General features: G+C 41.6%; 1 protein-coding gene across 1 annotated transcript; it reads right to left on the reverse strand.

Annotated features, from left to right (window-relative positions):
- Nucleotides 1–5573: 5573 nt before the first annotated feature.
- LOC121575940 (solute carrier family 2, facilitated glucose transporter member 11-like) lies at nucleotides 5574–15614 on the reverse strand. Its single transcript, XM_041889232.2, has 12 exons — nucleotides 15537–15614; nucleotides 11479–11577; nucleotides 11101–11261; nucleotides 10820–10944; nucleotides 10306–10435; nucleotides 8382–8530; nucleotides 7875–8062; nucleotides 7407–7517; nucleotides 6970–7071; nucleotides 6664–6739; nucleotides 6392–6519; nucleotides 5574–5768 (listed from the first exon to the last, which is right to left on the reverse strand). Exons 1-12 carry the CDS (start codon nucleotides 15612–15614, stop codon nucleotides 5574–5576), a joined length of 1542 nt encoding a protein of 513 aa, XP_041745166.2.
- Nucleotides 15615–16046: the final 432 nt, after the last annotated feature.

The raw sequence follows: 16046 nt of genomic DNA on the forward strand, positions 1-16046 counted from the left end.
TCTTGGCCCAAGCAAGTCTCTTCTTCTTATTGGTGTCCTTTAGTAGTGGTTTCTTTGCAGCAATTCGACCATGAAGGCCTGATTCACACAGTCTCCTCTGAACAGTTGATGTTGAGATGTGTCTGTTACTTGAACTCTGTGAAGCATTTATTTGGGCTGCAATTTCTGAGGCTGGTAACTCTTATGAACTTATCCTCTGCAGCAGAGGTAACTTTGGGTCTTCCATTCCTGTGGCGGTCCTCATGAGAGCCAGTTTCATCATAACGCTTGATGGTTTTTGCGACTGCACTTGAAGAAACTTTCAAAGTTCTTGACATTTGCCATATTGACTGACCTTCATGTCTTAACGTAATGATGGACTGTCGTTTCTCTTTGCTTATTTGAGCTGTTCTTGCCAATAAATGTACTTGGGTCTTTTACCAAATATAGCTATCTTCTGTATACCCCCCTACCTTGTCACAACACAACTGATTGGCTCAAATGCATTAAGAAGGAAATAAATTCCACAAATTAACTTTTAAGAAGGCACACCTGTTAATTGAAATGTACATTTACATTTTAGTAATTTAGCAGACGCTCTTATCCAGAGCGACTTACAGGAGCAATCAGGGTTAAGTGCCTTGCTCAAGGGCACATCGACAGATTTTTCACCTAGTCGGCTTGGGGATTAGAACAAGCAACCTTTCAGTTACTGGCACAACGCTCTTAACCACTAAGCTACCTGCCGAAATGCATTCCAGGTGACTACCTCATGAAGCTGGTTGAGAGAATGCCAAGAGTGTGCAATGCTGTCACCAAGGCAAATGGTGGCTATTTGAAGAATCTCAAATATAAAATATATTTTGCTTTGTTTAACACTTTTGGTTACTACATGATTCCATATGTGTTATTTCATAGTTTTGATGTCTTCACTATTATTCTACAATGTAGGAAACAGTAAAACTAAAGAAAAACCCTTGAATGAGTACACTCAGGCCCTCCGTGGAATGAGTTTGACACCCCGTCATATTGTATATACTGAACAAAAAAATAAACGCAACATGTGAAGTGTTGGTCCCATGTTTCATGAGTTTAAATAAAAGATCCCAACATTTTCCATATGCACTAAAAGCTTATTTCTCACAAATTTTGCGCACTATTTTGTTTACATCCCTGTTAGTGAGTGTTTATCCTTTGCCAAGATAATCCAGCCACCTGACAGGTGTGGCATATCAAGAAGCTGATTAAACAGCATTATCATTACACAGGTGCACCTTGTGCTGGGGACAATAAAAGACCACTCTAAAATGTGCAGTTTTGTCACACAACACAATGCCACAGATGTCTCAAGTTTTGAGGGAGCATGCAATTGGCATGCTGACTGCTGGAATGTCCACCAGAGCTGTAGCCATATAATTGAATGTTAAATTATAGGCCTACTACATCCAGCCAGCAAGCAGATTGTGGCCAGTAAAGAAGGGAAAGGTCATTTGAACGTCTGACCCTCCCTTAACATAACAGTCTGGTACTGCAAAGACTTCAATAGACAGATGTAACAAATCTAAGAGAAATCGGATGATTTCAAGTTGGATGATCAATTGTGCAAATTCTCTGAATGTAGACTATTCTAATTTAGCAAAAACACGTAGATCTCTGTCTGCAAAGACAGACAGTTAGATTTGAGTGTACTCATTTCCACTTAAACTATAGGTTTAGCTGAGTAAGCAGCTGATTTGTCATGTGTGTCATCCCAGTACAACTGACTAGGTATCCCCCTTTCCCTTTCCCTTTCCAGTTCTTAGGAAGGGAACAGGATGAAGCTGTGTTGATTGATCAACCCTGGTTAGTACACAACCCTGGTTATGATGGCGATAGCAACATGGTATACTTCAAATATTATCACACATAATATGCTTCGCCTATCGTATACAGTGCAAACATACTCAAACAAGATTCCTGTAACCTCAACCCCACCATGTTTTCTTTCTTTCTGCTCACATGATATGACAATGCACAGTGGGATGAACGTCTTCCTGGTCCAAACTGGATCTCACCAGGTTCCTTCCCAACGATATCGAGCCCTGGCCTTGTGACTCCAGCGTTTCAGCCAAAACTAAAGTACATCATGTTTGCTTTTGTCCGGTTTGGCATTAGAGTTAATTTTTTGTAAGGGATAGACGTTTAAGGAGGTGTCTTGATAAAACAGGAATAACTTACTCATTGTTCAGTGAGACATTGTCTGAACACATTAATCTGGAAGCTGGACAGTACAGGTGCTGCCCAGTGCCCAGTTTCACATTGAGCACATTGTAAGGAATAAAGAAAACAGTAATTTCCGACTTTTTTTGTTTTTAAGTTGCCTTGTTTTTTCCCTGTTGATTACTGAGCATCACCTTACTGGTGATTGTTATTGGCAAATTAATTACAAGATAATTTATCTCTAAAAATAATAAAGAAACAGACAAAGGCATTACTGTATTTCTCGACCCAACTTCTGACCTGATATACTAACACCGAGTTGAGGATAAAACATTAATTAACATGAATTGTCATGTGCATATGACAGATAAATCTAGAAGTTAGATTTTCATAACTATGTCTAGTGAATTCGATACCAAAGAATATTGGAAATATGTTTGTTATTATTGTAGTATGTATTTGATAACCGCTTACTCCAAATTAGATAATTTTTCTAATGGTTGGTATATAAATGCACTATTTATGAAAAACCGTGGGGATGCCAATTTAATTGATGATAAAATAATGATCTGTACCGAACGTAAACTTTCCTGCCATAATAAAGAATGTGCAATGACATGGGGTCTCCCTTTACGTCCAATGTTTATCATATTGTGTAATCAGTTAGTTGATATCTTACTCAGTGTTCTCTGCTGGTCCTCCTTGTGGCTCTACAGTACATGTATTCATGTGGTTCACATAGACAGATGCCTTGCATGGTCTTGTTTATTTTGACAAATCTTAGGTCATCATGTTCTTGCTGTAACAAAGGTGTTGATTAAGGATGTCTATGGAATGATAGACCACATGTGACCAAAGTTGAAAGCCTGTAGACACTTATTACTTAGATCATTTATTTTCCAATGTAACAGAAGGATATTCAAATACAACAACAAGACAATGAGTCAAACACATCATTTATTATCACAATCTGTTCCAAACAATTCATTATTACACACCATTCAAAACAATAGACAGTGGGATCATTTGCCAATATACACTGCTCAAAAAAATAAAGGGAACACTTAAACAACACAATGTAACTCCAAGTCAATCACACTTCTGTGAAATCAAACTGTCCACTTAGGAAGCAACACTGATTGACAATACATTTCACATGCTGTTGTGCAAATGGAATAGACAACAGGTGGAAATTATAGGCAATTAGCAAGACACCCCCCAATAAAGGACTGGTTTTGCAGGTGGTGACCACAGACCACTTCTCAGTTCCTATGCTTCCTGGCTGATGTTTTGGTCACTTTTGAATGCTGGCGGTGCTTTCACTCTAGTGGTAGCATGAGACGGAGTCTACAACCCACACAAGTGGCTCAGGTAGTGCAGCTCATCCAGGATGGCACATCAATGCGAGCTGTGGCAAGAAGGTTTGCTGTGTCTGTCAGCGTAGTGTCCAGAGCATGGAGGCGCTACCAGGAGGCAGGCCAGTACATCAGGAGACGTGGAGGAGGCCGTAGGAGGGCAACAACCCAGAAGCAGGACTGCTACCTCCGCCTTTGTGCAAGGAGGAGCAGGAGGAGCACTGCCAGAGCCCTGCAAAATGACCTCCTGCAGGCCACAAATGTGCATGTGTCTGCTCAAACGGTCAGAAACAGACTCCATGAGGGTGGTATGAGGGCCCGACGTCCACAGGTGGGGGTTGTGCTTACAGCCCAACACCGTGCAGGACGTTTGGCATTTGCCAGAGAACACCAAGATTGGCAAGATCGCCCTGTGCTCTTCACAGATGAAAGCAGGTTCACACTGAGCACGTGACAGACATGACAGAGTCTGGAGACGCAGTGGAGAACGTTCTGCTGCCTGCAACATCCTCCAGCATGACCAGTTTGGCGGTGGGTCAGTCCTGGTGTGGGGTGGCATTTCTTTGGGGGGCCGCACAGCCCTCCATGTGCTCGCCAGAGGTAGCCTGACTGCCATTAGGTACCGAGATGAGATCCTCAGACCCCTTGTGAGACCATATGCTGGTGCGGTTGGCCCTGGGTTCCTCCTAATGCAAGACAATGCTAGACCTCATGTGGCTGAAGTGTGTCAGCAGTTCCTGCAAGAGGAAGGCATTAATGCTATGGACTGGCCCGCCCGTTCCCCAGACCTGAATCCAATTGAGCACATCTGGGACATCATGTCTCGCTCCATCCACCAACGCCACATTGCACCACAGACTGTCCAGGAGTTGGGGAATTCTTTAGTCCAGGTCTGGGAGGAGATCCCTCAGGAGACCATCCGCCACCTCATCAGGAGCATGCCCAGGCGTTGTAGGGAGGTCATACAGGCACGTGGAGGCCACACACACTACTGAGCCTCATTTTGACTTGTTTTAAGGACATTACATCAAAGTTGGATCCGCCTGTAGTGTGGTTTTCCACTTTAATTTTGAGGGTGACTCCAAATCCAGACCTCCATGGGTTGATAAATTTGATTTCCATTGATCATTTTTGTGTGATTTTGTTGTCAGCACATTCAATTATGTAAAGAAAAAAGTATTTAATAAGATTATTTCATTCATTCAGATCTAGGATGTGTTATTTTAGTGTTCCCTTAATTTTTTTGAGCAGTGTAGTTTTGTGAAATTATCAATAAATAGAGTAGAATACTCTCTCAACATACAGTAGCTTTAGATATCTTTGGTTTTACCTTGTTACAATATCATCCACCATATCTTTATGATAACCCTATGATACATGTAGCAGCAGTTCATCTGTTGCGTCAGGCTCATTGCTTAAAACAGGTTGTATTCATTTGGGATCTATCGCATCCCACAACTGTCCCAAACTAGGTTTGGAATATTTTTTTATTTTTCTTGCACAGAATAGAATAGGTCAACTTTTGTACTATGGGGGATAGTAGATTGACATAGGCTAGTGCTTTTGCTGTTCGTTAGGCCTACTCATCTTGTTGGCTGACGAAAAGTAAATGTGGACAGTTCTTCCAATATCTTCAATATGCGCCTCGGAATTGGATAAGGACACGCGCAGTTGAGTCCCCGATGTGTCTGTCTTCACTTGTACACTGTGAGAAAGACCTGATCACGTAACGGAGAGCCACGTGAGTGAGAGGTGCTTCAGAACGCAGCCAGGAGAAGGGAATTATAATTATTATATTCAGCCCAAGAAACGGGTTCTTCGGCTGTCCCCATAGGAGAACCCTTTGAAGAACCCTTTTTGGTTCCAGGTAGAACCCTTCTGGTTCCAGGTAGAACCTTTTTGGGTTCCATGTAGAACCCTTTCCACAGAGGGTTCTACATGGAACCTAAAAGGGTGCTCCTATGGGGACAGCCGAAGAACCCTTTTGGAAACCTTTTTTCTAAGAGTGTACCAATATCGCTCAAGCCACAATACATTTCTTTAAAATTTCGTTGCCATAACAAAGTCAGCCTTTTCGGTGTCTGTCCCCTTGTTCTTGTAGTTGAGTTTGTTAAAGTCCTCCATGATCTCCACCATGCTCTTGCCTTTGGTCTCTGGGATGAAGTAGAGCATGAACGCTGCGCTGAAGATGCAGTACGCTACAAAGATCAGGAAGCAGAACTGGCCCAGTCCATCCTACATGGTGCACACAAATACCAATGTTAAACAGATCCATAGATCTACAGCAGTGTTTCTTGATGGAGCCGCTGAGGAGCCCTAGCACTACACACTTGATTCCACTAATCAAAGGTTTGATGATGAGTTGACAAGTGGAATCAGGGGTGTAGTGCTAGGGCAAAAACAAAAATGTGCACCATTTTGGGTCCCCAGGACCAGGATTAAAAAACACTGATCTACAGTAACTCACTGACCATCTGTCAAGGGACATGTAGCCTATTAGCCTGCATATCACAGAAAAAATTAAGACTTTCAGAAACCATCTACCACAATTCATGAGCATTTATCTTATTTATTATATTTTCAGTAAAAAGCAGGCGTATTGCTTGCTACAGTATATCCAGTAGTTCTAATGCTTGATTCACACTATAGAGAGTGACCTGAACTATACTATGCTCATTTGAATATTTTCTTTTTACGCTGTCCTTTCCAGCACGGTCCGAGCAATTACGGTGGATGCGTAACCAGGCCAGCCCAGTACAGTTAGACTTGGCTCGGCTTGATTTGTTTCCATTGTGCAAAAAGGGTATGTGCCAATCAACAAGTGTGTGTATGAAGACTTAGACCAGTAAGTATCTCACCACTATGAAGGGGAAGAACATCCCAATCAAGAACAGGCTGAACCAGTTGATGGAGCCGCTAATGACATAAGCGGACGGTCTCCAGGCCTGCAGGAAGATATCTGCAGGGAGGGTGCTGGCTATTCCAGCTAGGAAGAGAATTTAGTACCATGACAAAAAGCTCTGTCTGGGGTTAGCCCACTTAGCTAGCCACAACCACAAACCACTCAGACCACAGCTGTAGACTTGTGAAATATGACTCATGAGGGGACTGTCATTTTTTAAGAACTCACAAGGTCCTAGTCCATAAACGCAGATGACAGAGAAGATGAGGGCGATGTTAACATACGGGACCCATGAGTACAGGTCCTGTTGAGAGACAAAGAACTGCATTGGATCTCATGCTTGGCCTTTCTTCTATGGCATGGCACCAGCAACATCAAAGCCGTGGGTTCAATTTCAGCAGGAATCACATCATGTATATGTATAAGTTGCTTTGGAGTGTAAGCTAGGTGAGTAAATGTCAGCTAGGTGGCATATATTATTATAATATGAAAGAAAAGCCCAGAAAAGCCCTGAGGGTTTGACATGTTATTTACCTTGATAGACAGCATAACAATCAGGATGGACATGATGACTCCCATCAACAGGTAGCCATAGCCCATCAGTATCTTCCTGCCCACACGGTCTATAAACAGAGACTGGGACACAACACAACCAGTAATGTATTGTAAACACATTATAGAAACGAAACAATATAAATTACATAAACAAAACAATATAAAATTGTGAGTATATCTATGGACATAACACAGACTGATTGTGGGACAACAAGGCTTTGTCAAGGGAAAGGGTTAAGGGAAAATAAGTAATTATACAAATAGGTCCGTTTTCCAGGACACAGATTAAGCCAAGACCTGGACTAAAAAGCAAGTTCAAACAAGATTCTCAATTTGAAGCGTTTTTTAGTCAAGGACTCGTCTCAGTTACAGTCAGTGATGTTATTCTCTACTATGACCTATGTTATGGTACTTACACAGAGAGTTATGGTGATGAGATCTGTTGCTCCGATGCCAATGGAAAGGTAATGCATCTTGTCCTCTGCTACTCCAGCTTCACGGAAGATGTCGAAAGCGTAGAAATAAATCTATAGAACACATTTTGGGTAATTGTGGAGAAGATAAGATGAAAGGAGAATGACAAGAAAAGATAGAGCAAGAGGGGGGGCTCAGCTGGAAAATTGGAACAGTTCTTAAGTTCGATTAAGAATACAGAATGACATTATCAGTCAATTACAACGCATTTACATTAAATTTAGAATTCCATGAACGTAGATCAATATTTTGCCCTATTGGGCCGAGCTGAATTGTCCTGCGCTGGCCGGGTTACACATCCACCTAGTTGCTGGAACTGTATTGGAGAGGACAATGTGAAAAGAAAATATCTGAGCCAGCACAGAATGGTTTGGGTCTGCACAATAGTTTGAAAAGGGTATTGGCCACACCGCGCTAAACCCACAGAACTGAACGCCGGCACAGGGGATGACCAGGACCAGCAGCTGCCACCTGACACAGCGAGAAGTCAGCACGTCCCAAATGGTCTTAACCTTCTGGCCCTGCATGCTCGCTCTCTCCTTCCCCATTTCATCCATCTCCATCTGCAGGTCATCCTCCCGCCACAGCCACTGCAGGGCTTTTACACACACACACACACACACACACACACACACACACACACACACACACACACACACACACACACACACACACACACACACACACACACACACACACACACACACACACACACACACACACGTGAAGATTCATAATTTGTTGATCAATCAAAGCAATAGAAAACGTACTTTCTCTGATTGCCCTAAAACATTTGATTATCTCAAATCTAATAATTCAATGATAAATATAGCAAGAACATGACAAGCCCTCCCCCTCCCTGTGATGTGTTTGACTGTAATGTAATGTTATAGACCTTGCCTGGACTGAGCGCATACCTTTTTTGCAGCCCTCAGTGTCTCCCTTGTCGATGTACAGGTAGCGGGGAGCCTCAGGGAAGAAGAGCAAGGTCACAAACTGGATGATGGCAGGGAGGCCACTAAGGGCCATGAGCCAGGGCCACATGTCATCGGTACCCATCAGCTCCCTGCAGAGAGAGAGAGAGAGACAGTTAGACAGAGAGCGAGAGAGACAGAGTGAGACAGAGTGAGACAGAGAGAGTGAGAGTGAAAGAGAGTGTGTGTGTTTGTGTGTGTGTGTGTGTGTGTGTGTGTGTGTGTGTGTGTGTGTGTGTGTGTGGGAGACTTGACCCATTCCAACATACTGAGTGTTCCTCCCATAGTTTGATTCCGGTACTTACATCTTTTGATACATGAACTTTCAAGCTTACCAAAGCTCTGCAACTAAATTGGAAATATATTCTTAGTGTTTCACACAATTGTTTTGTCAAAACATTATTTGTCATTGAGAGCTTTGTCAGTTGCACATCGTGCTACAAAATGATGACATTTTGAGTAATTAGTCAGATGAGCTCTTCAGAATCTTGTATTTCAGTTCGGCCAGGACCAGCAATGGTGCGTGGGTAAAATCCCTGGGGAAGCCAAGCCAGGAAAAAAATGCCATATTACAACCTATGTGTTGTGATAATTGCGTTGTTTGCTCTATAGCCTGTTAGTTCATATGCCTTGCCACTGTGATATATAGTATAGGCCTAAGGCCGAGACAATAAGAAGACACAGTGGCAGAATAAATTCAACCACACCTTTGTTTCATCACAAAACTGGAGAGCAACCTCTGTCCGGTGATGTCCACAAAGTATATTGCATGTAACAAACAGTTACATGACCTACAGCATTGTCAAGCAAGTTAATGTTTCTGACATTTTCGGACTACTAAACAACTATTGATTTAGAACCACTGAGAGTTACTGCAAGTCACAAAGAAAACAGGAGCTGCATTTCAACTTCAACATTTCAACATCATCAAATCACCTATGCTTAGTCTAATACAGTGACAACTAAAAGATTCCAAAAACAATTTAGTCCAATCAACGTAAGCTAAATATCATATCAGTCCATGGTACTGATTTCTGTGTGTGTGTGTGTGTGTGTGTGTATGTGTGTGTGTATGTGTGTGTGTGTGTGTGCGTAAGTAGAAAAAACATGTTGACTCACCCTACTTGTAGAGAAACGCCAATGCCATCCTCCTCTCTTTCATGTTGACGAAACTGTCATACAGTATACTCTTTTAGTTCTTGTTGTCCTAGGCTACCTGGCTAAAATGCTTGCTCGCTAGCCTAACTTCTGTTCATGGGCAACGCTTAGCTGGCTAGCTAGCCACCGGAGGACAACAATACAACGAGATGCAACAATTCAAGTTTTATTTTTCTGTCAATGACGTTTGACTTGATGTGATGTGATTGGTGTAAAGCCAAATCCAAACTAGCTTCCCTTCACACTTTTCTTTGGTCCGCCAGGACCAATCACAGTTTAGCTCAATGCTGATTGGCTATTATTGTATAATTTCTTTAATCAAGGGAGGCCAAATGCTCGCTGGCTTCCCTTGCATTCAATGCTACAGGCGGTAACAATATCATAATCTTTTTGACCAGACAGCATCAGCTAGATGGTCTACACATACAGAGACAGAGGTGCGTTGTTACGCTCGCTTGAATGCTTTCTCCGGTGAGATACATTCAGCCTCTTGCGAATTGATGGAAAATTATGAAACACAGAGAGAGGAACGATATATTATTGTATATGTTATTGTTTTTTTGGGGGGGGTTAATTTTTTGGGGAAGCCTGGCTTCCCCTGGCATCCATGAATACATGCCAATGCCCAGAGACAGGGACACATAAGAGTAGATTCAATCTAAAGTGGAGAAGACTCAGGACAGTCAACTATAACATTGATGGTACTGACTTGATTCCAACAATCTGACCCATGACCTTCCCCAGGCTACAGAAGATGGTGATGGTGATGGTCAGGAATCCTCTCAGCTTCTTGGGTGAACTCTCGCCCAGGTACATCAGGTGCACGTTCCACCCCAGGCCTGAGAGAGAGAAAGAGCGAGAGAGACAATGAGAGTGAGAGAGACAATGAGAGTGAGAGAGAGAGAGAGAGAGAGAGAGAGAGAGAGAGAGAGAGAGAGAGAGAGAGAGAGAGAGAGAGAGAGAGAGAGAGAGAGAGAGAGAGAGACAATGAGAGAGACAATGAGAGAGATAATGAGAGTGAGAGAGAGAGAGAGAGAGAGAGAGAGAGAGAGAGAGAGAGAGAGAGAGAGAGAGAGAGAGAGAGAGAGAGAGAGAGAGAGAGAGAGAGAGAGAGAGAGAGGCCAGATAGAAGGGCAGAAGAGATGTTACAAACACTAGTACCACAGGCTGCCCCAACATTCTCACAATAAAGTACACACACAGGAGACAAAACAGATACATACCAGCACTATATCCATAGAGAAATCTGCCCAGCAGGATCATCTCAAAGGACTTGGCCATGGGACTGAAGACCATCAGCACAGCGGCTACAAGGGCCACTATGTTGTTGAACAGCAGGGCTTTCTTCCTGCAAAACCAGACAGAAGAGACATCAGGAGTTCATTACACCTTCTATACAGTGTATGTAATGTGTGTGTGTGTATCCTCATTAGCTGGTACAAAAACAACAGCTAGCTACTCTTCCTGGGGTACACTGGTGTGTGTATTGTGTACAGTGTCTGACCTGCCGTGGGTGACAGGGAGGCTGCCGCTGTGTATAGCCCCGACCCATCCTCCCAGGCTGAACACAGACACTATGAAAGACCAGATGAGCATGTTGGTTGAATCGTCTACTGGAACCTTATACCTCCCCAGCCAGGTCTGGTTCACAAAGCTCTGGATGTGCTACAGACACACAGAGAGGAGAGAGACTGGTTTACTACACTGAGATTTGGCTCAAATAAAAATATGCTTACTCATGATGGCAATGGTATGGCCAGATGTGATTCAAATGTTAGTACTCATATTATGCATTTGGTATATTAACTTTGATCCCTTAGCCACTCACAGCTAATATTGAACACTTCAGAGCTTACAGCTGGCCATCAGTATTCTTTCTTACCTCAGCTGGAGAAGCCATGATGGAAACTTGCATCCCCAACTGAAATGATCCCCCAATTCCCAATACCAACGTCAACAGGTAAAGCCTCCAGTACCGCACCTAGAATACAAAGTAATGTCTTCACCAGGGATTGACCTTAATGGTTGCCATATTACCTGGGGCAAGTGAACTGAGACGTTTTCTTTTACTGAAAACAACAAAACAGCAAAGAATTCCAGTAGGCCTAAAATTTATATTTTTGGTTAATCCCCATTGTTTAAGTGAATGACGGACAATTTATGGCATTTGTGGCAGGCGGGCAAGATGAGTCTGTTCTGTGGTTTCCCAATTAGGCAGGTGCTTTTTCACAACTGAATTCCAGTAGCCTAACATTGGGGCTACACTGGGTATGGAAAACCAAAAGGTTGAAATTGTCTCACCCCGAAAACACATTGGATTGGTATCAGCAGGTGGATTGGTATCAGCAGGTGGATTGGTATCAGCAGGTAGATTGGTATCAATTAGAAGCGGTGTGGTCGCCTGGTATTACACTACACATGTGTTGAAAACGTGTGTAGTGTCACAGGAAACGCCTGGCTTGTAAATCAGGCCATATTAACGCTTGTTATTATAATTTTTCACTAGCTTTTTTCAAATGTCCACTATAATTTTTACTTGTGAATATCCAGTGTGCATTTACAGGTGATGTTAATGGTTGTTATGATAATTTTTCAATTGCTTTTTTTCAAGTGTCAAATGTCATTTTTACACGTGATCTTTTCACGTGTGCATTTACAGGTGAATAGACCACCTGTCTTCTGTACGTCAAACAGCTTTTCAAACAAACATTCCCCTGTTTCCTGTCCTTTCCTAGCTCTCTTTCTTTCCTTCCTAGGAAAGAGATCTAGGAAAGAGTGTGCAAAGCTGTCATTAAGGCAAAGGGTGGCTATTTTGAAGAATCTCAAATATAAAATATATTTTGATTTGTTTAACACTTTTTTGGTTACTACATGATTCCATATATGTCATTTCATAGTTTTGATGTCTTCACTATTATTCTATAAAGTAAAAAATTGTAAATATAAAGAAAAACCCTTGAATGAGTAGGTGTGTCCAAACTTTTGACTGGTAGTGTACAGTATATTCAGTCAATAAAAAAGCAAGTGCCATTTAAGATTAATTTATTGAAACCGTAATATCAATATTATATCACGGAACACAATCTTCAAAAAGGCAGTAACCTCAGCAGTGGCGCTTGCTTGTAGAAGCCTATGGCTGTGCAATAGCATAGCCTTGCTTTGTGAATTTAGAAGACAAGACACTCATATTACCCGAGCCCTTGTCACAGTCAAGACACACCTAATTTTTAGTTTTAAAAAAACATGATGAAATATAACAGAATAAAATAGAACCTAATATTTTTCCAAATGAAAAAAGTTGCCAGTGCGAAGTGATGCACATCTCGTGCCTGGAACAGTTCTTCTGAAAGAGTGATAATTTGAAACGGGGCTCAATTTGGTGAGTTGAAAGACAATTTGTTCAGGGTTACAAACCAAAATCTTTCTTCTTTTCGATTTACAGACGTTCGATTTTGTTTATTCTGCCTGTTATTTGGAATTTTCTAAATGGAAGAACAATTGGGGCTAATAATGTGAGAGAGACTGAAAAACAGCTTGTATCTCAAGGCCATCAGACTGTTAAATATACATCACTAGCCAGCTTTTAGAATTTTCTAAATGGAAGAACAATTGGGGATAATAATGTGAGAGAGACTGAAAAACAGCTTGTATCTCAAGGCCATCAGACTGTTAAATAGACATCACTAGCCAGCCTCCACCCAGTACCCTGCCCTGAACTTTAGTCACTGTTCTAGCTGGCTACCACCTGGTTACTTAACCCTATGCCTTAGTGGCTGCTGCCCTATGTACACAGACATGGAACACTGGTCACTTTAATAATGGAACACTGGTCACTGTAATCATGTTTACATAAGGTTTTACCCATTTTAATGTATATACTGTATTATAGTCAAGTCCATCCTATTCAACTATTGCTGTACATATACTATTCTGTCCTACATATTCTTAAGATATACATCCCATCCCATATATATATATATATATATATATATATATATATATATATATATATATATATATATATATATATATATATATATACTCAGGACTCCGACATTGCTCGTCCTAATATTTATATATTTCTTAATTCCATTATTTTACTTTTAGATTAATGTGTATTGTTGGGTATTGTTAGATATTACTGCACTGTTGGAGCTAGGAACACAAGCACTTCGCTACACTCGCAATAATATCTAATAAATATGTGTATGCGACCAATAAAATGTGATTTGAATTCCACATTGAACACTGCATCGTGATGAATTACGTCCACGACATCTGTTTGGTGAGTAGGCTTAATGATTCTGATGAAAATACACTCTTTGTCTTTATCAAACTAATGTTTTTGCATATTTTCAGTGTGGCTAACCCATTCTAACCCACTCTAAAATGCACTAGAAGTTCGCAAAGGAGCTTATGCGGAAAATAGACGGGACGCAATTATTCCAAAACTGCAGCTTGTTGTTGGAACTCATATTTTCCTACTTCAATCAACTAGTCCATTTTAGATTTGTGATAAAACTGTCGTCATTTGGCAAGGAATGTAGCTTGTGTATCCCATCAGTTAGACACATTTTTATAGGCATTTATGTAGGCCTACCGGGAGCTTGTGTGCGCACTCAGCATGTGTGTGTGGAGGGCGCAGTCAGAACGCAATTGAGTGAATGAGACATGGAGGGGAAAGGGAATTTCGGGAGAAGAACGGTGTGATGCTTGGCTTTTTTTGTTGTGTCCGCAAATGTGCATGTATAAATGGAACCCTAGAGTCAAAGCAAATTAACGTTGTCTTCAAGACAAAATTTCACTTGCCTGTTCCGGCAGCGACAAAGCACATTCCACCAAATAATTTAACAGTATTTGAAAAAAAAAGAAGATATCAGGTTAAAGATTGAGCTTTGACATCCGTTCGAGTACTCAAGTACTCGATTACTCATGCCCATCCCTAAAAGGGAGCTAGTAAAGGGGGAAAGGAAGCTCAGGAAAGGATAAGAAGAAAGGAAATAAGAAAAGGAGTTAGGAAAGAAAAGGAGGAAAGGAAAGGAGGAAAGAGAGCTAGGAAAGGAAAGGACATTTATTTTCATGTACAGAAGACAGGCGATCTATTCACCTGTAAATGCTCACTGGAGAATGTGAGAAGATCATGTGTAAAAATTACATTTGACAGTTGAAAAAAAATGAAGTGTTAATTATAATAACAAGTGTTAATATGGCCTGATTTACGAGCCAAACCTTTCCTGTGACAATGCACAAGTTTTCCACTCATGTGTAGTGGAATAACAGGCGACCACAAAGCTTGTAATTGACACCAATACACTTGTTTTGGACGGCATAATAGTAACTTTAAAAGTCTGCTACACTGGAAGCATAACTTTTGGTCTGGGCGAGCAGAACCTTTCGACATCTTCAAAATACATGTAGAACTTAGGAGCATCTCATGCAAATGTTACACATTCGATGTAGCACTGCAGGCAAGTAAAACAGATTTGTTTCTGCTTCCTCCCTGCTTTTTAATTAAGTGACCAACAGGTTCTGACAATTTTGTGTGTAAATAACTATCTTCACATTTTTGGGAAAGAGACGAAAATTGACCAACAAAATACTGCTGACTTGTCCGATGGACAAGTGCCTTTCAGACCTTAATGTCAATCCCTGTTCACTCCAAACTGTACCTTATAACTGGTTGAAACAAAGGGCAACATTAGGGTCTACACAGATATGATTCAAGTTTGATATTACTGTCAACAGTCAAATTGGATGCATAGGCCCACGTTGTTTGTAACACTGACATAGGCTAAGGCTTTCCACATAACAAAAGTATTTGTAATTTCAACTTGTGCCTCATCAGTCAATCAAATGTATTTATAAAGCGCTTTTAACATCAGCAGTTGTCACAAGTGCCTCATGAACAGTTTGTTTGTGAGTGATGTTCTGTGCTCCTACCAGGTTTTTGAGTGCTTCTCTCATCTCTCTTTCTGAGGCTCCCTGGATGCTGTCTGGAACAGGAGAGCAGGTGGTCATTTATCCCCATGACCAACCCGCCCCTGTCCCTGACATAGTTACTATTTACACCACCTTGGTTGATCATTCAGCCTAATAGTGGAGAGGAGGTTAGAGGGGAGAAAGAGGTTGGAGGGAAGGAGGAAAGGAGAGAGAGACAGAGAAAGAGACAGACAGAGAGAGAGAGAGAGAGAGAGAGAGAGAGAGAGAGAGAGAGAGAGAGAGAGAGAGAGAGAGAGAGAGAGAGAGAGAGAGAGAGAGAGAGAGAGAGAGAGACAGAGGAGGGAGAGGCCAGGTAGAAGGGTGTTCCAAGGTGGGAGCTGTTTGTAGGTATTGCATCTGTGATTAAGGAACTATCTGTACTTGTCCTGACGGATGGTACATTTTCCTGCCAAAATAAAGATATGCAACTTCCTGTTAGTGTTGTGAAGTAACTTACATGGGTCTCAATTG

This window comes from Coregonus clupeaformis, chromosome 10 (genome assembly GCF_020615455.1).
Source record: "Coregonus clupeaformis isolate EN_2021a chromosome 10, ASM2061545v1, whole genome shotgun sequence".
NCBI lineage: Eukaryota > Metazoa > Chordata > Actinopteri > Salmoniformes > Salmonidae > Coregonus > Coregonus clupeaformis.